This window comes from Sphaerodactylus townsendi, linkage group LG04, assembly GCF_021028975.2.
Source record: "Sphaerodactylus townsendi isolate TG3544 linkage group LG04, MPM_Stown_v2.3, whole genome shotgun sequence".
Taxonomy (NCBI): domain Eukaryota; kingdom Metazoa; phylum Chordata; class Lepidosauria; order Squamata; family Sphaerodactylidae; genus Sphaerodactylus; species Sphaerodactylus townsendi.
Genome location: NC_059428.1, coordinates 77,095,366 through 77,121,423, shown reverse-complemented (window position 1 = coordinate 77,121,423; position 26,058 = coordinate 77,095,366). Strand labels below are relative to the sequence as shown.

The 26,058-nt window shown below is 42.1% G+C and overlaps 1 protein-coding gene across 3 annotated transcripts in view; it reads right to left on the bottom strand.

The window, feature by feature from the left end:
- The window catches only part of DMD (dystrophin), a 1,175,169-nt gene that overhangs the window by 337,472 nt on the left and 811,639 nt on the right, over positions 1-26,058 (bottom strand). For all 3 annotated transcript variants that reach the window (XM_048495459.1, XM_048495460.1, XM_048495467.1), the window contains one exon: positions 15,381-15,498. In XM_048495459.1, coding sequence (XP_048351416.1) covers positions 15,381-15,498 — 118 coding nt within the window. The remainder of the gene's footprint in view (positions 1-15,380; positions 15,499-26,058) is intronic.

Below are 26,058 nucleotides of genomic sequence, written 5' to 3'. Positions count from 1 at the left end.
GCAAAAAACGCAGGCGGACAAACATCGCTCAGAGTTTCCCTTACGTGTTGGGGCATGGGTTTATTTATCGACCAAAAATCTTAGAGATGTACACAAGTACTCCAAACTTGGCAAGAAATTCGTGGGGCCCTTTCGGATTACAAAAGTGATTAATGATGTTACTGCCCGTTTAGAACTGCCTAACTCTTTAAGTAACATTCATCCCGTCTTTCATTCCAGCTTGCTCAAGGAGGCTCCCGCTTCCGATGTCTGGCATGGCCCTCCGGAGACACCCCCACCGGTTATAATTGATGGCCATAAGCATTACGAAATCGACGCTATCCTGGACTCCCATTTTTCCCGCAAACGTCTGCAGTATTTGGTTTCTTGGGTTGGGTATTCATCCGGCCATAATCAATGGATTTACGCTGAGAACATCAACGCCCCGTCATTAATTGATGCTTTTCATAAAGCCTTCCCTCATAAGCCGGGAGGGAAAGGGGGGGCATTCTTAGGGGAAGCAGAGTGTAAAGATGCCGGTTGAGTTCGCCCTTCTGATTGCCGTCCGGCCTTGACAGAATTCCTTCGGCCGGGCGAGAAGCCAGATTCTGCTATAGTAACCTTGCTAGTGGCCTTATCGTAGATGTTTGAAACTAGCATTCCGTTCCCATGAGAATGTGACTGGGAGGTAAGGGGGGGAACATTTATAACCTGTAGTTTAGGCGGGAGCAGGCAGTCTTGCCATCCCGTGTATGTGTGATTTCTGAAGTGTCTGAATAAACGGACTTTGAACCAATGCCTTTTATTTCTGCCTCTTTCGGAATTCCTTACAGTTACTTGATAAGCCAGCTGTGGAAAAAGACAGAGTAGCAAAAAGCATTGCATAGCTGAAAGCCACAGTTCCCCAGGCAGCCCAACTCCGCCCCCCAGCTACCATCCTGACAGCAGTCAATGAAGGAAAAGATCAGCAAGTAACCCTCCTAACTTTAGAGTTATTTCATCATGCTTTTGCTCAGCCATACTTTAGTTTATTGATAAACTAAATACATTTCACTGGTGACAAGAAAGCACATGTCAACAATCTGAACTAATTTGTTACCATACCACCCTGGCATAGCAGGGGGGGGGGTGCTTATTCACAGGTATTCCTGCCTACATGCTGGCATTGCAGAGATGGAGAGCCCTTTCTCTGGCAATAGCCAGGTCTACCTGTTAAGAACTTTCAGGAATTCTTTCTTTCTTTCTTTCTTTCTTTCTTTCTTTCTTTCTTTCTTTCTTTCTTTCTTTCTTTCTTTCTTTCTTTCTTTCTTTCTTTCTGTTCTCATGCTCGCAGCTTACTTGCCATAGAAGCACATGTTCAGCTCCACAGCCAAGGAGGAATGTGTTCTCAACACGATACAGTAGCCCTGCTGAATGGATACTCATTTCCAGCCACAAGTGAACCCCTGACAATATTGCCTCCCCTGATTATCTTAACCTAGATACCCCCTTCTGTAACTAACTTCTCCTGAGTACCTTACAATGCACTCTATTGTTTCTCAAACAATTCATCTGGACACTTCCCAGAGGTTATCCTGATACCTCCCAAAGGTAATCCTGACACCCCACAGAGGTGGTTCCAGAGGTGGGATCCAGCAGGTTCTCACAGGTTCCCGAGAGTAGGTTACTAATTATTTGTGTGTGCCGAGAGGGGGTTACTAATTGGTGATTTTGCCACATGATTTTTGCCTTAGTTACGCCCGTCCTCTCAGCATTAGCGTGCAGAACTTGAAGCAGTCTAGCAGGAGGTGCACTGGCGTGCGTGGCAGCCTGAGTTCTTGCCACAGCCCCGCCCAGGAATGCCCCACCCCTGGAATGACCGGCCACGTCCCATTGGCACTACGCCACAGTTTGAATCTCACCACCATGGGAACCTGTTACTAAAATTTTTGGATCCCACCACTGGGTGGTTCTTCACCCTATAAATAACCTACCCTCCAAAGGGCCAATCCATTGACACCTTTCTGTCTTTGTCACTGTGCCCAACGCATTGCCCATACTCCTTTCTATTCCAAACCTGTTTTCCAACTTATTTATATCTTAGGAACTCTCTCTCTCTCTCTCTCTCTCTCTCTCTCTCTCTCTCTCTCTGTGTGTGTGTGTGTGTGTGTGTGTGTACTGCATTGAATCAAGTGCTTGTGAACCTCTCATCCCTACAGTAAAGACTTTAATATTTGCATTATATTCCTCTCTGTGGATTTTCTTCCAAGAGCTGATCTTCATATACATTGGTATGAAAGATTCCCTACCCAGCCTCTAGCACAGGGGTCGGGAACCCGCGGCTCGCGAGCCGCATGCGGCTCTTCCGCCGCTGTTCTGCGGCTCCATGAGCGGAGCCGCCGGCCCCCTCTTCGCCTGCCCAGCAAGAAGCAGGGCGGGCACTTCTGTAGCCCGCGGCCAGTGAGGCCGCGCCGCGGGCGCTCTTCCGGCGGCCGGGATGGCCAAGCCGCCGGGCTCCTCTTTGCCTGCCCGCCCTGCAAGAAGCAGGGCGGGCACTTCTGTAGCCCGCGGCCGGCGAGGCCGTGCTGCGGGCGCTCTTCCGGCGGCCGGGGTGGCCGAGCCGCCGGGCTCCTCTTTGCCTGCAGAAAGAAACATCGCTACTTTGCCAGCAGAAAGAAACATCGCAGAGAGCAGAGAAATCGGGGGGAGGGGGAGACCAAGCCCAACAGCCCACACAGCGAGTTTGGGGCCCCCAGCACCATCCGTCAGCCCAAAAATCCACAAGAATCCCCCAGCCGAAAACAACAGCGGGAGTTGGCAACGCAGGGGATTTTTGCAGCCGCCAAAGGCGGAAGTCAGCACCAGCTGTTGATTATCAGGCGAAAACAAGGAAGGAGGAGGAGAGAGAGGCGGGGGAACGAACAGAAGGGGGAGCAATAGCCGTAGCAACCACAGCCGTAGCAACCACAGCCGTAGCCCGGGCCGGGGAAAAAAGTGAAACCGGCCCGGAACAACAGAAACTGAAGCAGAAAAAAAGAGAGTCCAAACAACGAGGAGGGGAAGAAGCAGAAACAGCAGCAGCAGTGAGCCGGGCCGGTGAGACTAGTCAAACCGGCCCCCCGCAAAAAGAAAAAGAGGCGAGAAAACAAACAGGGGTAGAAAAAAAAGTACAAAAGCAGAAATAATAGCGAAGCAGTGATTTCTACTTCTGTAGCTCAAGCCGCCGGCGCTCTCCCGGTGGCCGGGATGGCCGAGCCAGCCGGTGCTCTCGTCTTTGCGCCACCCTGCAAAAGCCAGGCGCGGCACTTCTCTAGGCCCGCTGGGGTGAGCTGCGGGGGTGGAGGAGGGGAGGCAAGCGAAGCAAGTCGATGGGGAGCCGGACGGGGGGTGAGCGTGAATTGGGGGGGGGTGTGTGTGAGCCAAATGGCTCTTTGGTGGTGAGCCAAATTTGGTGGTGAGCCAAATGGCTCTTTGAGGGGAAAAGGTTCCCGACCCATGCTCTAGCAGTATTATTAAGCAGTCTGCTCTAAGCTAATTTTCCTCACATTATTGAGAGACTGTGTCTCCATCCTGGGTAAAGAATCTTTCCCATGTAAAACAGATTCATCAGAAAAGTCAACAAACACTTCCAATAAAAAGGAGAAGTGGGAACCTGCAAGAAACTTGAGGGAGCAGGTATCCCAGTCCCTCATCTCTGCTTCCTCTCCTCTCCCACTATTTCTTTTAGTTGTAATAGCTGTCTGTCTGTAATAGACATCCAGCCTGCTTTGCTCATTCGCTGCTGTCTGCGTTGAAGCTATATCAGCAATTCCTCTCCAGCCCAAGGGAAGCTAGGAGACTACTTTGGGGATATTTTAAAACGTTCTCTGCAACTTAAATATACCCTACTATAACATTCCCTTCTTACTGGACACAGTGTGTAACCCACTTCTCTCTGGGATACATCTCTGAAGATGCCAGCCACAGATGCAGGTGAAACATTGGGAACAAGATCTACCAGACCACGGCTACGCAACCCGGAATACCCACAACAATCAGTGGACAATTGTTCAGTGGACAATTGTTTTCTTGACTATACTATCAACTAGTAAATAGTGCACTTATCATATGAAAATTCTTCTTTCCCTGGCATTGAAACTGGCAGGGTCTTACTATTGTTGATGGTAACAAAGCAGTTTCTTTTCCATTTATAAGCCTAAACTGCAATTTCAAAAGTCTTTCATTTAAATATGAAAAAGGAAAAGGTTATGCAGTTAACTGATTTCTAAGGTGAAATAATGCATATAGTTAAACATTAGTATCTCCCCACAATCAGGATACAAGATCCTTCGCCCCTATTCAAAGCTCACTGAGATGCTAGAATACTCTCCCATTCTGGGGCTATATGGCATGTTGTCCCAGGAGACCGAATCCTGACTGGTTATCCTTGTGTACATTTTTATGTCCTCATGAACCTTGCTTCCCAGGATTTTGGTTTCTGCAATACTGAGGGGAAAGTGCACAGGGATCTGACAGCTTCTCCAAAGGTCCTATCTCACATGATATCCACTGACAAACACAGCTTCTTTTTAGACAGCCACATTTCAACTCCTCTGACTCAGCACATCACAAACAATGACATCTGCTCAGTTCCCTCAGAATACCGCCTTAGCTGTCTTTTGTCAGACCTCACAGTCAGTTTTTCTATTCCCCTGTTGCTAGGCAACAGCTAACAAAGACGATCCACAAAATCTCTCATTTCCCTCCCTCAGACCCATATGAAGCACTATTAAACCTGACATTGCTTCACGTCTTACATATTTTTAAAAGATCAGCATTAAAAGAACCAAAAAATGTATGCAACAAAGGTCTGTAAAAAGTTAATATCCTTCTGCTTTTTATTTTATCTCAATTTGACTCATGAGTGTGTGTTCTATTGCAACCAGTTCATTCTACTGTCAAAAGGCTCATATTAAAATTGGTTAACCTGGTTCACAGTTCTTGATTCTTCCATAGAAACAAGGATACATGACCATGTGGAGAAAGCTAGTATGCAATGCTGCTGGAAAAAGTGCAGAAACAGTTATGGAGATACAGCTTAGATCACACTATCTGTTACAATAAACTTTCTCTGTACAATCTATATAAACTGTATAAAAAGTATGGAACATTTTAAGAAGTGAACCTATGCATAGTCACCACATATCCAAATAAGAGCAACATGAAACAGATTTGTTAATATATATGACTAAATCTCTTGATAAAAATAGTACATTTTAGGTGTTCTAAAAACCTTCTAAAAATTAGAAGGTTTTACATTCTGAAAGTATGCAGTTTGTCTTACAGGTTTTAGAGTTTGGTCTTACCACAATTTCCAGGAGAAGTTAAATTTCAGGATGAGAAAGACCACGCCACAAGGAATTTTTAAGAAGTCTTCAAGGGCAATTTAATTTATTCAACCCTGGCACAAAATAATACTGCATTTCATATTTTTGAGATAATGAAACAAACTGTTACAGTGCTTGAGGTATGTGATGAGATTTACCAACACAGTCCTGACTTTAAAAGCTGCATGGGTTTGGTGTTATTATGCTAATCAATAGGAGATGGGTTACCTCTCCTGCAATTTCGCCAAAATTGGGAAGACAGGTTCCTGTCTTATTCCTCTGCTGGGGCTATGGCCAATTCAATTAATTTCAGTAAGGATCCCATCATACATAGAGTTAACATCCCATCCCTTGGCTAGCAGGCAAACCCTGAAACAAATCAAGCCTCCTGGCTACTGCTTTTTTTAGGGTAACCCTCCCACCACGTAGATCACCAATCAAGCATACAACTTGGCCTTGACTTATGTGGCACTTCTAAAGACATTCTCCTGGAAATAAGTACCATTGAATAACATGGAACACACTTCTGAGTATACCTGATTAGAATTGCTTCAACATTATAAAGCACTGGGAAAGATCATTTCAGTTTTTGCTTTCTCTGTTTATTCGTTCTGCTATTCTCTTTTTCTCTCTCTTTTAGAAATGAGGAAAAATCCAATGATATGGATCCTACATAAGCCCTAGAATATTTCTGAAGAAGTTGTGGGATTGCATGCCATATTGTTTTGTTCTAGAACTGTCTAGAACTAAAGTTCTCTTGACAATTAAGAAACCCATTTTTAATGTTGAAGACTGCTGTAGGAAACAAGTAATTTTTTCCTGGTTTTAATAATGTAGTTATTAACTTGGAGTTGATGATCTATGTAATTATTTATTCTCAATCCAATTGTTCTCATAGTCATGCTTGAACTTTGACAGTATTATTAAATAAGCATTTTGAGGGAACAAAATTCCTAATTAGGAATTCAGTTGCTGTTCAGGGATGAAGGCACCTTCAATAATCACTTCAACAAAAACATAGTTAAAAGGAATCTTTCTCTAGTAGTGCATTTAGAAATGGGACATGACAATAATAAAATAATAATAATAAAAAGTTTTTCATTTTCTCTGAACATAAACAGAATGTTATCATTAAAATTAAGCAGTTCTGTTGAAATGCTTAAACACTTCTTTTACTTACTGATGCAAAATATTATGGTCAGCCTGGCAGTTTAAGTCTAGGAATGTGCGAAATTCATTACCTATCTAATGAAGTGTTCAAGGAATGAATTTAGGATTTTCCACAATTACATTACTTATTGCTATCTGCCACTCATCCATATTTACACTATCACATCTGAATGGTGTAAAAAGAATGCTTTATACTTGCACAATGGTCTATGGCTTCATGTTTCAATTTAATAGAAATCTTTTGATATCCTTGAAAGGAGAAGTCATAATTTCTGTACTGGGCATTGAACTCACTACTGACCATTCTTTAATTCAGTACCAAGCTCAAAATGTGAATGTTTTAATATCAAATGAGGCAATTGATGTGGAAGAAGCATGAGGAAAAGAGAACTGCTTGTTTGCTCGTCACTTCACATTTAAATTCTGTCTTTCAAAAACTCAACAAATTGAAGAGTTGGCCAGCTCTGCCCTTTCCATGGACAAAGAACATCTATTGTCTATTACATCTTCCTACAGACTTCCTACTTACGCAGCAGAAGTTGTTTTATTCTATCAGATCAGGAGAATGCTCAGTTCCCAATTCTGAATATTTTAAATAAATGTTAACTTTAAAGGGAGTCCAAGGTGGGTAGACACTACTGAAGGCTCCCTTAACAATTTCAATCCCCCAAATGCAGAATGCTGAATACCTATTCATCATTCAACATTCTGAGCTATTTGGATCGGCTTTTATCAGCTCTACTAGTTTATGGGGCTGATAAAAGCCAGGGAAAGATGAATACAGATTTTTTAGGGGGGAAGGGGGGTTTATTCAGATATAATGAATCACCAAGCCTAGCTACTGCTAACTTTATCAAGTCCTATTGATACCCTTTCTTTCAAAGTCAACACTTGGTATCACAACAGTTTCACAAAATCTGTAGGTGTAAGAAGATCTGTCAGGGTGTTCAAGATTTAATCTATAGAAGATAATTTTATTTATACATATTACATTTATTAATTACTTTTAACATATGCAACAATTCATATACAAAAACATATTCAGCACTTTAGAATCTGTATGCCTTTGAGAGTAAATTGCTGAATGACACGTCAAACATGAGATCTGACACTATTCATCACCCACAACAGTGAAACATTTGCATTAGAAGACAGAACTCTTTCATAGAACAAGTTTTTTCCCCAAAAAAGAATCATTTTCTCCATTTGTAATAAACCTGCAACAACAGAGTGAAATGCCTTTTGAGACTGATCCATTTACAGCAATCAAATGTATTCCAGCAGACATTATGTTCAATATGGAACTGAGGATAAGAAATGTAAAACTGGGATGCTATGTATCGTTAACAGTTTTAAAACCAAAACAAAGAATCAAACACATTTTAGGTAAACAAAGTAAGTATTCTGTATTTTAATAATATCTTAGTCTGTTTCCGCACAGCCAGATTTGCAGGGCTGCATCGGCCCTGGGGCTGTTCACATGAACGGCCCCACAGGGTGCACAGCTGGCAGAGCAGGCTCTGCACAGCTGCCCAACCCCCAAATGGTTTCTTACCTTCTCCTGGCTTCTGTTGTTCTGAGGAGGCCAGGGGACATGCCCCCATGCCCAGAGCGATGGCTGCAGCAACAGAGGCCTGGAGGTGTGTCCCCTGGCCTCCTCAGAGTGACGGAAGTCAGGAGAAGGTAAGAAGCTGTTTGGGAGTGGTGCAGGGAATATGCCGGCTTCCACCCACTGCCGTTCACTTGGCAACGGGTGGAAGCCGGTGTATTCCAAAAGCTGTTGGGGGGGGGCAAGGACTGCACTGCTGCAATGCAACAATGCCTCCTGTGCGAACAACACCCCAGGGATGGTGTTTTTCTGTCCCTAGGGCACTGTTTTTTGGCCGTGCGGAAACAGCCTTAGAGTCGAATTAGACATGATGGCATCTGGTTCATAGGTGTTTGAAACAAGAACACCTCAGCTAACCATAATGCATGCCCTCATGGCATTTTAGTTGCTTTAAAATAGCAGCCACATATATATGTTGAATGTCTAGATATTCTTACTTTTAGTCTGGTCCTTAGAATTGTAGCTGTAGAGAACTATAAACAGCTATGACAGTTATTGATGTCTGCCATCTTTCCAATTTGGAACTTTAAAACATGAAAAATTATGTGTCAACATGTATGAGAAATGGAAAATTATTCTCAGAGTGCTCCAGGGGATTTCCCCATTATTAGGTAATATTATTATACTGAAACGACATACCTACTATGCTAGCATATAGTGACATCTTATACAACTCATAATAATGGCTTTTCTTTAAGTTTACAATTTATTTATCTTACATGTGTTCTGTAATAAGTGAATAGGAGTAGAGTTAAGGAAAGAAAACATTTTGACTTTTTTTCTTTATGATCCCTGGTCTCATTGCCACCGAAGGATGGGAGTGGCACTGCTCAGAGTTCCTAACCAACATAACGCCACAACACTCTTGTCTGTGGGTTAACATTTTGGCCATAGCCAAACCGTTTTATTGACAAAGGATGAAAAGAAGCGTGAGGCGCAGCATGGGATCTGATCTGAACACTGGGCAGCCCGAGTGCTGTCCCCCAGTGAAAACTTTCCTCCAACCTGCCTGTTGGAGGAAACGGTTAACCTTACGCAGCAATTGTGGAACCCAGCCAAGCGAAGTGCTCCATTCTGGAGATCCATTTTGCGCAGTGCAGCGATAGTGGAACTCTGGTGGGCGACAAGCCCATCTGAAGATCCATTTTACCGCTAAGGGGCACAAGCCTCAGTAGTCCCCGGCTGGGCATCCTGACCCACGGCTTGCTCCACCCCAAACCTCTTAAGGAGTTCTGCCAAAGAGGGTTAGCTCCACAGCTCCCCTCACGATCAGATCAGTTCCCATGCGCAACCACCGGCTTGGCTATGACAGCATACACATGCATTAACATTGTCCAAAGGTGAGAGGTGGGTGGGAAACTCAGCGCCACTCTGCTCCAGGGTGGGGACTCTGCTCCAGGGTGGGGCTGAGGGTCGGGTCCAAGCCTCATATAGGCTCCCAGGTGACCCACCTGCTGACACCCATAGTGGGTGTGGCCACCACCTGCCTTCCGCCCTCCCAAGGGGAGGCATGGTGGGGCCTCTTTGGAGTGCCCATCCTGGGCAGCAACAGCGGGCCCCACTGATTCAGGGCCGCTCTTTCCACTGACATATGATATTCAAAGAGATTCAGTAATTCTTTCAGTTCATGTTCTATTTTCCCATTCCATTAATTTAAGCCAACACCACACAGGACCATACTTATGGAGCTCTGACAATATGCTTTTGAAGATAGAAATGTTATTTGAACATTTGAAAAATAGATTAAATAAGTGTTACTGTTCACCTGAAGTAATCTGGCAGATTATTTTGGATGTCTGTAAGGCATATCTGAGAGTCACTGTTATGCAAATTGTAGCACATAAAAAGTCATAGAATAAAATTAAAGATTAATTAATTAAGTCTATTGAGCAATTAGGATCCATTCATAAAAGGACATCAAATAGCAATGTCAAACAATAATTAAACATCTGTAAGAATCAATTAGAGGTAACAAATACTTGGGAAGCTTGTGAATCTGCGTGCTTCATGAAACAACTTTACTTTGAGTATATTATTTAGCCTAACTGAAATCAAGCAATTCCACCAGTATATTAATTCAGTGGAAAGATAAATAATGAGTGATAAAGAGCAGCCGTGACTTACCGCGGTGGCCATTGCTGGTGGGGAAGGGACAGCCTCCGTGATGCTGCCTCCATCCCCTCAGCCTCGCAAGCTCCTCTGGGCTCGCAAAGCTTTGGCTGGCCAGAGGTGCGGGCATGACAAGCCTCAGGGCGCCAAGCAGGGTGCCCTGATGTCACCAAGGGGAAAGGGGCTAGGCGGCCTATTTAGGCCAGGGCCCAGCCTTTTCACCTCACCATTTTCCGGAGCAAGCGCGTTTCCCACCCACCTCTCCCTGTTTTTTGGTCTTTGTTAATGCATGCGCATTATTGTTAGAGAGTTGGCGGTTTGCGCATGGGGAACTGATCTTTAGCTGGGGACAGTGGGCAAAATACATGCTTTAGTGGAACCTCCTCAGGAGGTTTAGTGGAACCTCCTCAGGAGGCAAAATACATGCTTTAGTGGAACCTCCTCAAGCCAAGGGGTCACCTGCCCAGACATGGGCTTAGATGGCTTGTGCGCCTGGCAGCAAAGAGTCTTCAGGAAGTGGCAACCGCCCATCTGGAATCTCACAGCTGCTCCAGCGTGTGTGATAATTTTTCATTGGCAGGCGTGCTGAGAAAAAATTAGGTGTCTGGGGAACAGCACTTGTGCTGCCCAGTACACAGATCAGAAGATCAGACCCCCATGCTGCACCTTATGCTTTTGTTTACCTTGAACCAATTTCATTAATAAAATGTTTTTTACCACACACAAATGTTTGTTGTATTTACAATTTCTCTCAAAAGGTAGGAGGGTTATTGGCTACTTCCCTCAGGCAGAATTGAAAACAGACAGTCCAATCCAGACTAGGCTGGTGGGCAGTGACAGCACTACTACAGACTAGGCTGGTGGGCAGTGATAGCACTACTGCAAAACCACAACATTCCCTCTAAAGGGCTTTCCAGCAGCATGGGAAGACCAAGATATTTTTGAAAACCCTACTTAAAAATCCCCCATAAGGGAAAGTGGAGATGTGCCACGGAAAACATAACATATCTCTGAGCCTGGCCAGCCAGCGTAAGTAGGCTCAGTGGGTGGTACATAAGAATATAAGAACATAAGAAAGAGCCTGCTGGAGAACTAGGTTTGATTCCCCACTCCACCTGGCAGAGGCTTATTTGGTGAACCAGATGTGTTTCCGCACTCCTACATTCCTGCTGGGTGACCCGCGGACTGATGCAGTTGTTCGGGGCTATGTAGCTACACATACCACACCAAGGTGCCTGTTGTCAGAAGAGGAAGGGAAAGGAGCTTGTAATCACTTTAAGTTTAACACGGAGAAAGAGATTTGATATCAGCCCAGCTCCTTCTCCTCATCATGGCATAAAACCGCCATAAACTCCAGCATGATGCAGTTGTCATTACATTCACTATTATACACAAACATGAGATAGAGGCCATGGTCATGTCTGGGAACTTAACTATGCCTGAATGAGAACTGAATCCTAGAATTGGGTCATTAGTGGGGAAAAATTAGCTATTATCTTTACTTATATGAAATATCATGTAAAGGCAGAAAATGGCAGCTTTTTTGCTTTTGATCATGCCGATCTGATTCGGTTTTGCATTTATTTGCCTTAGGGCGCATATACGGAATCTTCGCGCCGAAATTTGGTGCTCTTCGAAGGGGTGGAGAGAAGCGAGGACCGGCTGATGCTACCCAGTAAAGAGAAGGGGAGTCATGCTAGAAAGGGCTAAGTAAATGTGAAAAAAGGAGACAAACGCCAGGACTTTAAAAGGGACAGCCAGCCTTCTTTGGCTTCAGGCCGTATGCTCGCCGTGCGACTGACAATTTTGCCCCACCCATCTCTCCTCGAAGGTACCGCCATGTTATTGCATGCTTACATGGTAAATGCAGCCCAGTACTTGGCGGTTTGAAGCGCGTAAGGTGGTATGGCTCTGGAAGGGCAAGGGGAAGGGAGCTAGGGAGCTACGCTTTCCCTTGGGAACAGCAACAGCGAAAACGGAAGGTGACCGCCCTACCCGAACCGGGCCGAAGGTTTACATCTCTGGCCAGGAGTTGTCTGCCCGGCGGCGGGAGCTACAATCAAAAACGAAGCTCAGGACGGGGCACCCGCCCTGCTGAGCTGTAGCACATTACCCGTATGACCAGATCCAGACCCATGCTAGCCTCACGCTTCTGCTCAATAAAATGGCTATGGCCAATTTATTACCCCAGCAATGGAGTAGTGTGTATTATTGACAAAGAGCCTCGCACAAAAGAGATCCACCCTCATGCAGCAAAGAGCCTCACAACAAGGTTCTCCAGATTAGAATCTACCTGCTCTTAACCACTATACCACACTACACTGGTAGAACCTGAGAGATCAGAAAGCATGCACAATCTATAAGCCAAAAGTTTCAGAATGTCACTATTTTGAAAGCTGTATGAAACATTAACCACTGTATTAATAGCAGCACTAGGAATCAACCAAATGGGATACAGCCACAGATTCCCAACAGGAACATCTGTGTTTGTAATGGCAGGAGATATTGTGGTGATGTCTACCTAAAATAAAGTAGGTTTACCATTTATTCACTGCCTGTTACTTCCTGGGAAAACCCAGAAATGATCTAACACTGTTGCCCAATGGCACCCCCCTCCCCACACCCCATGTTCCTGCCTCTCTGGACTCCCACCTGTTGCCAGCTGCTGGGTGGAAACCCTAAACACAAGAAAGAATGGGCATGTTTCTAAAAGTGTTATGTTGCTGCTTACTACTCCATGGCTGCATTCTGAAGACTCACTGGGCCATTCCACAGGCAACCACTGACTAAATGCTGAATCAGAGTTGCCTACTTACAGGTGGAGCATTGTGACCTCCCAAAAATGGCTGAGTCCTCCCGGAAGCTAAAGAGGAAGTCTATACTAGAAGAAAACAAAATTCTGGGTATGGACTCCTCAGGGATTACGCCTCTGCTTAGCTTCCTCCTTCTTCAAATCCTACTCTTGGCAGGCTTTATCTCAAAATACCCAGGAATTTCCAAAACAGGAGTTGTCAATCCTACAACTGAACTGAGCACTGAATCTTAACATTTGTTTTTGCTTCTTATGGTATATTTTGTAACTATGTAAACATTGGTATATCCAAATTTCCAACAGCTTATTCTAGAATTACTCCATTTCTCCCAAAATCTTATTCAAAACTCTCATACAAAGCTTTTTTACAAAGATCTCTACAAGAACTAAGATTTAGTAGCAAAAACGTACACACAAGGAATGGTGTATTATGAATTATGCATAGTTATTTCATCTATTTTCCTAGCTGCCATTTTAATCAACAGAGTGGAAACATTTTGTATAGACTGAAAAAAAAAACATAAATCTAAATTATAATATTATATAGAAAGAACATAGTCACTCTCGCATAATTGTCATATGATTTCATTAAGCTTCCACAGCAGATAAACTACTCTTATGAATGTTATTTGAAAATTAATGCAAGACAAAGAAAAACAGGTAAACCCCTAACAGAGCTTTCACAGGCTGAGGCATCAAAAGATCAAATGCTTTGGGAGTATTTCATTAAATGGAGAGACAGACAGTCATAACATTATGGAGTTTCAATTATCAGAGAAATACTGTCATTAATTTCTTCTGAAAACAGTGTGCTTTTTGATAATTACCTGCAAATGAATTAGCTAAATTACGATATAAGAGATATCTCAGTTTGTTAAATTTTTAATATTTTATACAACAGTGCCTGGAACTGAAGACCCACTGTATGAGAGTCCAAGAAATGCATAAGTCTCCCCCTTTTTTTAAAAAAAGATGAAAGACAATGGTGGGAGCTGCTCTAAGATGACATTACAGGGAGATGGTGCTTGATAATCTCCTGTTGGATCAGGACGCCAATAAAAGTACTTCCAGCTGGAACTTCCGCACCTGTAGTATGAAGGTGAATGAAGTTTTTTTTCTGGCGGCAGGAGAAGCAGAAGTGGGGAAAATTTGTTCAGAAAAAAAAGCAATCTGAGGGGGAAAGATAAAGTACTTCTCACACACTCCCATGGTTACACTACAATTTTTTTTAAAAAAACAAACCCACCTTCTCCAGCTAATGCATCTAGATGGATTGTATTCCAACTAGAATAATTGAGGGTATGTTAAAGGAAGTTACCTAGATACACAGAAGGATGGGGGACAAACAGTAGCAAAGGAAACAAAAAACGGAGAACTAATGAAAATAGCTACAGCTACCAAAAGGAAACATTTTAGGAACCCCCCCCCCCCCCAAGGACTTACAGCCCAATCTGGTGTGTGTGGGTGGGTGGATGGGTGGGTGGGGAGGAGTCCTGGAAATGGTATGGGCATGCCATGCTCCAGCATGGTTACTCACCTCAGCAGTATATGGGCACCCAAACCTGGAAGAGCCTGTCACTCTGAAGCTATGTTGGTGTAAGAGAGTACATCAGCTCAGTGGGGTTAGTTTGGGGGTGTTCCTGGAGATGGAACCAACTTGAGTCAGCTCCTACTGAGCTTCCAGCCTGGGAACATCCCCTTTTCTGGCCCCAGAAAGCATAGCGTAAGCCTATTTGGTCTATGGAGCTATTTGGGCAGCAAGAGGGTTTTTGAAATTCCTTCCTTCCTGTGCCACCCAAATCCCCCTTGAAGGCACATTTGCTATGCAATCCCCAGTTGCAGTGGAGCTTTCCTCCAATCTAGATTAGGCTGTTGGTCTTCTATGGCAAAATGGCTTCACATGTTTTGTGATAAATTAAACTTTAAAAAATTACAAATGATTTTTTATTCCATTAAAACCAAACATGTTTTGAGCAATAGGTCTTCCTCAGTGGTACAAATTGTTTAAATGCACACCATAAAGTAAAATTGTTTAAAATACAAAATACAGCTTATCAAGCTTTATGCATTAGCAATCATGGCCACAGTCGTGATTTATGTACTATAGTATGCAGAAGAGTAATCCACATGTTACACCAAAATATTTGTGCTATATATTTTAGTAACAAAGTCCATTGTTCAAAATGTGTGAGTAGATACACTTTATGTCTTTTATTCAAATAGTAAGGCCCTTTTAAACCCAGTGATTTCTACACCCTTAAGTGTTCCTAACTTTGTAGCAGATTATAGTTCAAGAGTGTTTCATATACAAAAACAGTGATTCAGTATTCTTACAAGCTCAGAATTCACTACTTACTTCGATCAGTAATGACTGTTCGAGCCTCTTGATTGCTAGTTTTATTTTTCAGATTCTGTGCTGCTGTTATTAATTCCTCCAGCTGTGGCCTCCTTTGTTCCAAGTCCTGTTGAGTCGCCTAAAAGTATAAAAGTGTTTTGTATATATCAGTTTCTTATATATACATGTATAAATATATAATGTGCATTACAAGCTTCTTCCAACTAATAGACTAGGATATTATTCTCAACAATAGCCCTTTCTGTGTGCTGTGGTAGAAAATAACACAAGAAGTGTATACAATCACACACCTCTATACACAGTTAGGTATTTAATGTTGTCCCAATAATTTCAAGGAATGATGTAATAGGTCACATGCATAAGAAGGACTACAGTAAATAACCAAGACTTGGATTAGGAGATGGGAAAAGTTGTAGATATAGAGGTGTTTCCCAAATATAGCCATGTTTCAAGGCATGTTTGATGGATCTACAAACAAAACAAAACAACAATCAAATAAAACATGATTACTTGTGCAAGATGGTATGGAATTAAGCCCAGCACTGTGAAATAATTACATGGCTAGTTATTTGAATAGGAAATCCTGCTCAGCAATATTCTAGCACTAAATCTAGAAGCCAGTCTGTCAGCTGTTTAAATAGGAATGGTGATGATTAGTAAATAATACTACGTGAAAAAAACACCACCCACTATATTATGAATTAGCTTCGGTATGAACTAACATGAGATCAAATAACCATCAATTCTAAAAGAGACATGCAACGATAAATTTCTCTCCCTCTCTTTTGCAGAAAAAAGTTTATTGTTACACTAAGATGCCCTAATCCATTCTTCATGGGAAACAATGGAGGAACAGTAGGGTCCATACAATTGGACTCTTTGACCCAAACTTTACTAAACTTGGGGGTTCTTCTAAGGGGAGTCACCAACAGATATACTGCATATTTGGTTTCCCTACCTTTAAAAAAGAGTCACCAGCAGATATACTGCACATTTGGTGTCCCTACCCTTAAAAAAGAATCACCAGTAGATATGCTGCATATTTGGTGCCTTTCCCATAAAAACAATCCCCCTCAGAGACTCAGAAATTTTCTAATGGGCTATAGTAGAGCTGAGTCCTTTGTGAAGGTGTGTAAGTGTTTTTGTTTCCTTTTTACAGGATTTTTCTCTTTTTCCAGGTTAGAGATGGCAATCCTGAAAAGATCTCCACAAAAACTGATTTTTAAAAATTCTTTTCTGAAATACACACCCCAAGTACACTGCCTGGTCCATTTCTGAAATACACACCCAAGTACACTGCCTGGTCCATTTATGGATCATATTGATCTGGTTATCACAATGAATACTGACAAGATTCTGGGATATGCGAAGGCTACCACTTTTACTCTAGATCCATGTCCATCCTGGTTACTGAAATCATGGAAACACCACATCAATGAGTCTCTGTTGTCCATCATCAATCAATCACTGACTCAGTTATTAGTTCCTTGGAGTTTAAATCAGGTAGTAAAAAAAAACCAACAACAACCCTGAGAAGAATGATGAAACCAGTCATTGCCCAGTTTGCCTTTCTTTGGCAAGATGATAGAATGGTTACAAGACAAATACAGATCTTCTTAGATGATAAATCTGCTCTAGATCCTCTTTAGTCTAGGCTAAGATACAAAGACAGCTCTGGTGGGTTTAGGCAGTAATCTCTGTTTAAATGTAGGCAAAATAAGTGCCTTGCAGTTTGCCCTCAACATCACAAGTTTATTGTAATAAGCAGTGAAGACAAGACTAACTGGAAAAAAACAATATTGCTAGAAAAAGTTGAAGGCAGCAGTAAAAAAGGAAGACACAACATGAAATGGATTGATTCAATCAAGAAAGTCACATCCATCAGTTTGCAAGACCTGAACAAGTTTATTAATAATAATATGTTTTGTAAATCATTAATTCATAGGGACACCATAAGTCGGAAGGGACTTTATGGCACTTACACACCCACACACAATAGATCCTTGCATTTATTTCATGACAGGACATTGCCTTGCAAAGATATTATATTTGATTAATGTAAACAAGCTTTACTAGAGGTCTAAGTTTTGTTTCATTCTCTTCAGCCAGTATAATCTACTTTCCGTTATTTGTCACATTCTTCAATTCTATTTTTTCTGTAAGAAAAATAGCAATTAAATGAAATGTTGAACTGACTATGGGATATCTCCAGAATAATAATAATAGAACACCTCCTTTTTCAGTTTTATAACTGAGTAAAGAGTTTAAAATATTAACACACAAAATGGACTGAGTCTGGTTAACAGCCCTACCCAGAAAGAGGGGCAAAACCACTGGTCAGAGCGGCTTGTGGCCATACTGGTGGATTTGCCCTCCCTGGAGCACCGTCTCTGGTAGAGGGGTGAATCCTCTGGCATAAAGCCACCATGGTCCTTCCCAGTGGCGGGACACAGTGCCAGACTCAGCATCATAGTCCTTGTGCCCCTGCCGGCAGTGCAGTGGGGGCAGTCCAGGGGTGTGGCAGAAAGTGAAGCTGACTTTAGTTGGCTCCCTTCTGGCCATTTACCCTGCTGCACTAGTGGCCAGGACTGCAGACCTCACACCACCAAAAGGGTGGCATAAGACTACTGAGCCCAATAAGGGCTTCCTGGTGACAGGGAGGCTTTTCAAGATTTTGAGCCTTCTTGTGCCTCTAGGAAGCCTCTGGGTGGGGGCAGCACGGCCCCTTGAATGGAGCTGCCCATCATCTCAAAGTTCACCAGTTTAGATATATTATTCAAAACTTAGACTTGAAACCATATCTAGGACACCAAACTTTAGATAAAGTAACAATTAAGTTTATGATTATGCATACCAAAATCACAATCTTAATGGATAGATTATTAAATTTTTCCCTAGGACAGAATTTATTACAGTGCAGGGAACATTGCTGAGTATAGTCTGTGATACCTACAGAGACACCAGTTATGTTTTTTATTGAGAAAAAAAATAAATCATCCCCAACAGTACCTAATACACCATTGGATATAATTAAAGAAAGCTACTTTCAAATGGATCATATGTAATTATTTTAGGAAGTACTTATTTTAGAATGTAATTATTTTAGGATACACTGTCCTGAATAAAATCAATAAGATGATTTTGTCATCTTATGCAGTCTACATGGGATTTTTAATTCTCTGACAGAACAAACTTATTTCCTGCCCATGCCTGGCAGATGTAGTATTTTTGCCCCTTTTCAGAACAAGCCTCCATGTGCAGAAGCAAAACCAGATGTCTTATCAGTTTGGTATTAATTGGTTAGTCAGAGACAAATGAGATTTTTTAAAATAGTGGAATAAGTAAAGCAGAAGAGAATGGTTATTTAAATTAGATCTGGTCAACTTGTTGAAGTCCTTATTCGGGTCAGTTGGCAACACAGGTAAAAGCTAAGGGATTGAGACGGGAAAGCATATATAATGTTGTCAAGTCACATCTGACTTATGCTGACCCAGTAGTGTTTTTAAGACAGGAAATGTTTTCAAGGCAAGGAACTATATATGGATAGCCCAGGCTAGGTCAATCTTGTCAGATCTCAGGAGCTAATCAGGGTTGGCCCCAGTTAGCATTTGGATGGGAACACCAAGGAATACCAGAGCTGCTTCACAAAGACAGGCAATGACACTTCTGAATGTCTCTTGCTTTGACAGTCCTACCGGGTTGCTGCAAGTTGACAGCAGTAAACAAATATAAATAAATAAAAGCAGAAGCAACCATGCCGAACACGGGAGTACATAGTAGGGAAAATATACTTTTACCTTTGTCTTTCATGCAGTTTTCAAAGCACAGGAATCCAATAAGAATTAGATTGGCAACCTATCGTTCTGTGTTATATTCAGAACTAAATGCACTTCTGATGCAGTCTGATAAATGCTGTGACTTTTATTTGTGTCTTTTTTCTTATGAGGGGTAACAGGTGAAGAATCTCCACATCCCACATTACTCAAGAGGATGTTTTACAATGGGAAATTCTCACCAATCACACCCAGACAGTATTTCAAAATTCCTTTCATTTTTTAAAAAGAGGAAAATAGGTTTCACAAGGATTCTCAGATGTTTAATCATCTAGATTTGGCAGATTATATGTAAGCATCGGTGAAGATTGCAATCAGATGTTTATGAAGCACATTCACAAATTATGGTAGAATGCAAATATTTCACATCTTCTGTGCATCTGCATAACGATATTAATGGTTAGACTATTCTATCATATCACTAACTGTATTTGCTTTCAATGCACTGAACAAAATTTGAAGGAACAAACCTTCCTTTATGTAAGCAAAAGAGTTCAGAGTTAAATTACAAAACAATGTACTTCAGTGATTTAAAGCCATTAAGTTTCTTTTTTATGAAGGACATTTCTTGTTTTAGTCAGCACATAGTTCCATTTTATTAGCTGCGCTTTTATTATCATTTTATTAGCTGCACTTATTCTCCTTCTAGGAAATCATAATTATAAATAGAAATTGTACTGTATTGTATTGTCAAAGGCTTTCACAGCTGGACTCAACTGGTTGTTGTGGGCTTTCCGGGCTGTGTGGTTGTAGTCTGGTAGATCTTGTTTCTAACATTTCGCCTGCATCTGTGACTGGCATCTTAAGAGGTGTATCACAGAGAGTTACACTTCTCAAGATGCCACCCACAGATGCAGGTGAAACGTTAGAAACAAGATCTACCAGACCACAGCCACACAGCCTGGAAAGCCCACAACAACCAGAAATTTTATTCTTTACCTTTAAAAATATCAATTATTTACCCAGTAGCACTATTAAATAGATGTTGCTATAGAACCAAAATAGTAACAAGAAACACACTTTTCCTTCCTAAACTTCACTAATTTCTTATAAAAAAATATTAATGATTTACTTGTAGCAGCATCTTCTGGCCTTACAAGCAACCTAGCAGAATCATCAGCTTCCACCCACAGCAGTGATTACTTAAGGTTATGAGGCAGCCAAGCTTACTCTTTTTTAGCAAAAGGGGACAACTTTGAAACACAGCCAGGAAGCAGATTTATTATTCCAATATGACAGCCATGCTGCATGTGGGTGGTTTTGAGAGCTATGTTCTTTCAAAGCATCACTTCCACTAAAAGTTCAGTTTTGGAATTTTAATGGGGAATGACAGCATGAAAAGATGAGATCTTGTTAAGTGGAAAGAGTTTGCACAACATCAAAATCTTTTGATCTCATTATTTTCTTACATGGTTTAAAAACATCTTTGGCAGAATCTAGAGGCCACTGTGTCACATTCAGGAGGCCCCAGGCTGACCAGTGCCCCAGTTGTGGTATTGTGGGGGTGGGGGATATGGTGCTACAGCAATCAGGCCAGCTGGCTGGTGGCATGACTGGGGAGGCTTTGGTGACCACGTGGGCTCCTGTAAGGATTTGGCACCCTAGTCAATAACAAAACTCAAGAATGGCTTCAGGAGCTTTATTAGAACTGTGTCTGACCCCTATGGCCAGGTAGCTGAGACTGAAGCCCCAGCTCCCTGGCCCCAGTATAAACCTTACAGTTACAGTCAGTTAACCCCCACCTTTGCATTCCCCCCCATATCAGCATGAGAAAGGACAGCTGAAGACAGTTGTGGTACATACATTGTTTTGGGAATGGCTTGGCTTCTAGGGAGAGTCGGTGGACTCCATTCACTACATTACTGCAGTAACAAAAGGCAGGGCCTCTGGCCTTGGGCAATGCTAATAGGAGTCCAGCTGCAGCCAGACATGCCCGGGCATGTCTTGTGCGTTTTGGCAGACCCAGAATGGCGGGGCCTGACAGCTCCCTAGCCTCCTCCCCCAGTTAGGCCAATCAAGTGTAGCTTGTATAGCCAGAAATGGGGAGTGGGACCTTGATTGGTAAATGTAACAGAGGGAGTTTTTCTTCATGTTTTCCAATCAGGTTATTAAGGGCTCTGCTGGGCTGCCTAACTCAGTCTGCCTTGTGGTTTTAAGGGTTCTTGTCCTCAAAAAGTGCACACTGAGGGAACTTCAGTCCCTCATTGGGTACTTGAATTTCACCAAGACAACATCCCCTGGCAAGCCTTCTGCATTTGCCTTGTCCAGTTCATTCTAAGGGCCCTCACCCCTTATCACCATATTAGGTTGATCAAGGGCATGGAGGAGTTCAAAACAAGGCTTTCCTTCCTTTTAAATTTCAACAGGATTTCACTATGGCAGAAGCCACTGGATCAGCCCTCCAAGTTGAGCTTGGTTTTGGGGTGCTGCCCAACCATGGCTATCTCAATGGGTGTGTTCCAGAATTTCTTGCAGCCTCACCCTCTTAGAGCTCTTCCTGGTCCTGGTGGCAGTCATTATTGAGCTGGAGCACCTTAGGAACAAAAATACCTGATTCTTATGAGGCAACCTAGCAGTGGTGTGGGTCATCGATAAGGAAACATCATGCTCTGAGCTGGTCACTTAGTGTGCAAATTTGTCCTCATTTCTAGGTTTGTTTATCTACTAACATAATGTTCTTAGCATGTTGCAGGTGTCAATAACAGCATCAGAGATGCTTTCTTGTACCTTTGGGAGGAAAGATTCTACAAGCTGATACCTAAAGTGAATTTCCAGACCCATTCTCAGAAAAGCTCTTGGTCCTTGGAAGAGATCCATAATGCAGGGAGTATTCAACTTGGTCATTCTTCCATCTCTGAGATATTATTTCTCTATCACATTGAACTTTTTGGCCTTCTCTTCCAATGCTAGGGGCCACAGCACTTGTCCAGTGCCTGATTTATGGTTCTAATGCCTCAATGAAGCATCAGCATCTTGCCCCTAGAATCCTGGTGGGGCACATGCAGTCATTTCTTTCTTTAGCAAGACCTATGGTTTTTCTGACCCATGTGTCTCCTTTGCTAGATGTTGTACCATGGAGGATTGGATAAAGTTGTCCCCAAGGGCACCTGATCATCACAGATTCATCCTGTTTGTAATTTTTTCATGGCTCATTCAGCAGCTGCTAAAATTCTGTTTGTCCTCGTTTGAGGCATTTTTTTAAAAAAAAATGCTTTCACTCTGGGCTTCTTCAGTGCCCTCATGGGTGGATAATTGGTAGCCAGTTAAAAAGGGGATACTCTGGTCTGAGTTTTCGGATGCAAGATGTGGCAGTTTTCAGCTCTGTGATCCACCTGATCATATAGTAATCAAAAAGAACCAGAGGGGTTGTGGTGAATGCCTGCATCTTTTTTCACCACCTGGGCCAGACTTTTGCCCAATGCATGCCACTCCAGCCTTTCTACTTGTGCCCTTCCTGCCCACGTTTTCTTTCCATTCACACAAACTGCTAACCATTCACCTGGTACACTTTTACCAGTATTCTCAGGGCCGTTCTGGTTTCTCTGGGTCTTCCCTTGGGGGGAATTTGAGGCCTATTTCTTCAGGATGGGGCAGCCTCCAAGGAAGATGGGCTAGTGTTCCAGCCTTCTTGAACCCATCTGCAAATCTTTTTCATATAAAACTTACATACAGTGCATTTTGGGGCTGGGTGCTGATAGTGTCTTCTTACAGTTTCATCACCTCATCAGAAGTTGGTCTGGATTTTGTACACTGGACAGGAGTCTATCCCATATCTTCTGGGGATGGCTCCTGGGATTGGAAGGATCATTATGTCTTACCAGAACAGAAGGATGCTATGAGATTCACTTGTACTTACAGCCCTCCATTGTGTCCACTGTGCCCTCTGACATCTTGGTCGTATTACTGGGCAAAAATGATCTCACAGTCTTCACGGGCCTTGATTTAGCATGGCAGGCGAAGGCTCAGCAGTCTAGGCTCCCTAACACACAGTTCTGACGCAACCTATTACAAAGGTACTCCTGGCATAGGTCTCACTGCTTGGATAAGGTGGATGTGGCCAGAAGGAAGGTCATCAGCATAGCAGGCAAGATTGTTAAAACCCTAGGAAGTCACTGGATCTGTCATCTGGACATTTCTTTCTGCAAGGAGGAAATTTTCTGATTGGAGATGGCCCACCTCTCAGAATGGGTACAGAACATCTGCAGCATAGAGTTTGACATGGACTATGCTGTGCCAAGGTTTTGACAGCTGCTGTAACCAAAAAAGGTGTGGGAATTTTTAGTCCACAAGATTGTTGGTTGTTCTTGTATTCACTGGGTTATGGATGGTCAGCTCATTGTCTTCTTGCCTCTTTGGCACTAGGGCTGCAATCTAATGCCATCATCTTGTAAGAACTAACCAGGCTGTTGAACTTTCATATGTCAGAGAACTATGCTTCTTTGTTTAACACAAATAAATGCTTGGGTGATGCCTAGTGACAATGGAAACATCTTGAATTTCATCATTCTAGAAACAGAATAGAATACATAGTGTGCACCCTCACAAAAGGTCCCTATGGACTTGGTCCAGTTCATTTGTATGAAAAAAAAGAAGAAGGGAAAATCCACTGACTTTTTACATACCATGACAGTATGGGGAGTGCCTTATATGCAACATAACCCATGCTGATCAAGAAACACTAACCGCTGTGGACAAATGGACTCAAAAGTGATGAAGTCAGCTGTCAGATACAAATAGATGCAATGTACTGTGCCAGCTATCTGTACATTTTGTGCAATCCCAAAACGCAGAGTGTACACTTTGGCTCGTTTTAATGCGCTACCTAACGCTGTGACTCTTGGCAGGTATAATAACACTCCATATGAGAACAGGTTATGTCAATGTAACATGGCCGTTGCTGAGACGGTTCAACATGTACTATTGGAATGTCCAATATACGAGTCATTACGCTCCATGTACATCTGTCCATTGGTAGAGAGCTCAAAGGCTGTGAGGTTACCATCTGTGATGAACTTTCTACTCAATGGGTCCTGTGATCTTGTATGTGAGAATGTTGCAAGTTTTTTGAGGCACTATTTGGTCAGGCGCAATCATTGCCTACATATAGCAGTAATGGTTAAATTAATTTATATGGTGCAGTTTACAAGGCGTGGTTGTGAATGTTCAACATTGTTTTAATGTATTTAATGTTTTAATGGATTTTAATGTTTTAATGTCTCAGTTAGTAGATAAATACCTCTTTTCTACTAACTCTGTAATTTATAATGCCAATAAAGGCTTTGGAATTGGAATAGATGCAATGTGTTTCTCAAGTATTTATTTCATAAACTGGATCATTCCTCTAAAATAGCTCTGAAAGCACTTTGCAACATAAATGTTTACGATTCCATTAAACCAATTACAAACAATACTAATACAACAAAACAAGAACCAAAGTACACTGATATTTAATAAAAGCATTTTCTACCTGCTCAACAGTACTATGGCTTCTTTGGTGTAGCTGTCTCTGAAGACAGGCTATGGCTTTAATCACAGTTTGTCACTGTGACAAATAGCAGTTAGCAGAAACCACAGTTTGCGAGTTCACTTCAACCCAGATTTCATGACTCACAATCACATGGATCACAAATCATGGTTGAAATTTACCTTTGGTGTACATGAGTTCTCCATGAACTGGATTTTAAAACAACTAGAACAAATAGTTGCAGTTTTCAACAGACTTTGTAATTTCTCCAACCAATGTTGAAGGGTGGAAGACCACTACTCAAAGCCAAATGTCAAATGGCATGGAAGGTTGTAGTAAAGAGCAAATTGAGCAAAATTCCCCTCCCCTTCCATACTAATGGACAGCTTGGCATAGTGGTTAAGAGCAGTGGACTCTTATCTGGAGAACCAGCTTTGATTCCCCACTCTCCACATGAAGCCTACTGGGTGACCTTGGACTAGTCACAGTTCTCTCAGAACTGTTTCAGCCCCACCAACCTCAGAAGGTATTTGTTGTACATAGGGGAAAGGAATGTGATTGTAAGCCTCTTTGAGACTCCTTAAAGGTAGAGAAAAGTGAGGTATAAAGTCAACTCATCTTTTTCTTCTGCAATGCCATTTCCCTGTGAGGTTCAACCAATCCTCTTTTGCACCACTCTTATATAAGATATTTGCCTTGCTGCTTGTTTATTTTAATAATGTCATACAGTTGATAACAACCCACTATATTGCATCTGACAAAATACTCCCTAGTCTACAAAAGCTTATGATAGAATAAAATTAATTTGTCTTAAAAGTGCCACTAGCCTCCACAAAATGTTGGATAACATTCTAAGCACATTGACATTAAAATTATCATTACCATTATTGACAATCTTCCTGTCATTTATGTTGTGAGTCATTTATACTGTGACATTCTGAAGGAAAGTTACAAGAAAATTAAATACTATGATAGGTAAGGAATTATCAGTAAGCAATGCTTGTGCATTCTAGTGTTATGTTTACTGGTCAGCTATTTCCCAGTTTTCAGGAACCAGTAATATAGTCATACAAAAGGTCTGAACTAAAGGTAGTGGCAACTGAATCTGTCCATTTTAGACGTCAATTTTTAAAAGGTAATTTGAGCTGTTAGCATTGTCAAGTAGTTGCAGCTTAGGAAAAACTGATACTGTGCTGAACTGTTCTTGGCCTTTCCTCTCAAAGTTGCTCTCCCACCTCTTTTTATTTTTGTTTCTTTTTATTTTATCTATTTATTTGTAGTTTGCCTTTCTAACGTAAAGCAGATTACACAGGAGGCAATATATAATTGACAGGATGAGACATTCAACAAACAGTACAATAAGATCAGGGTTGTAGAACCA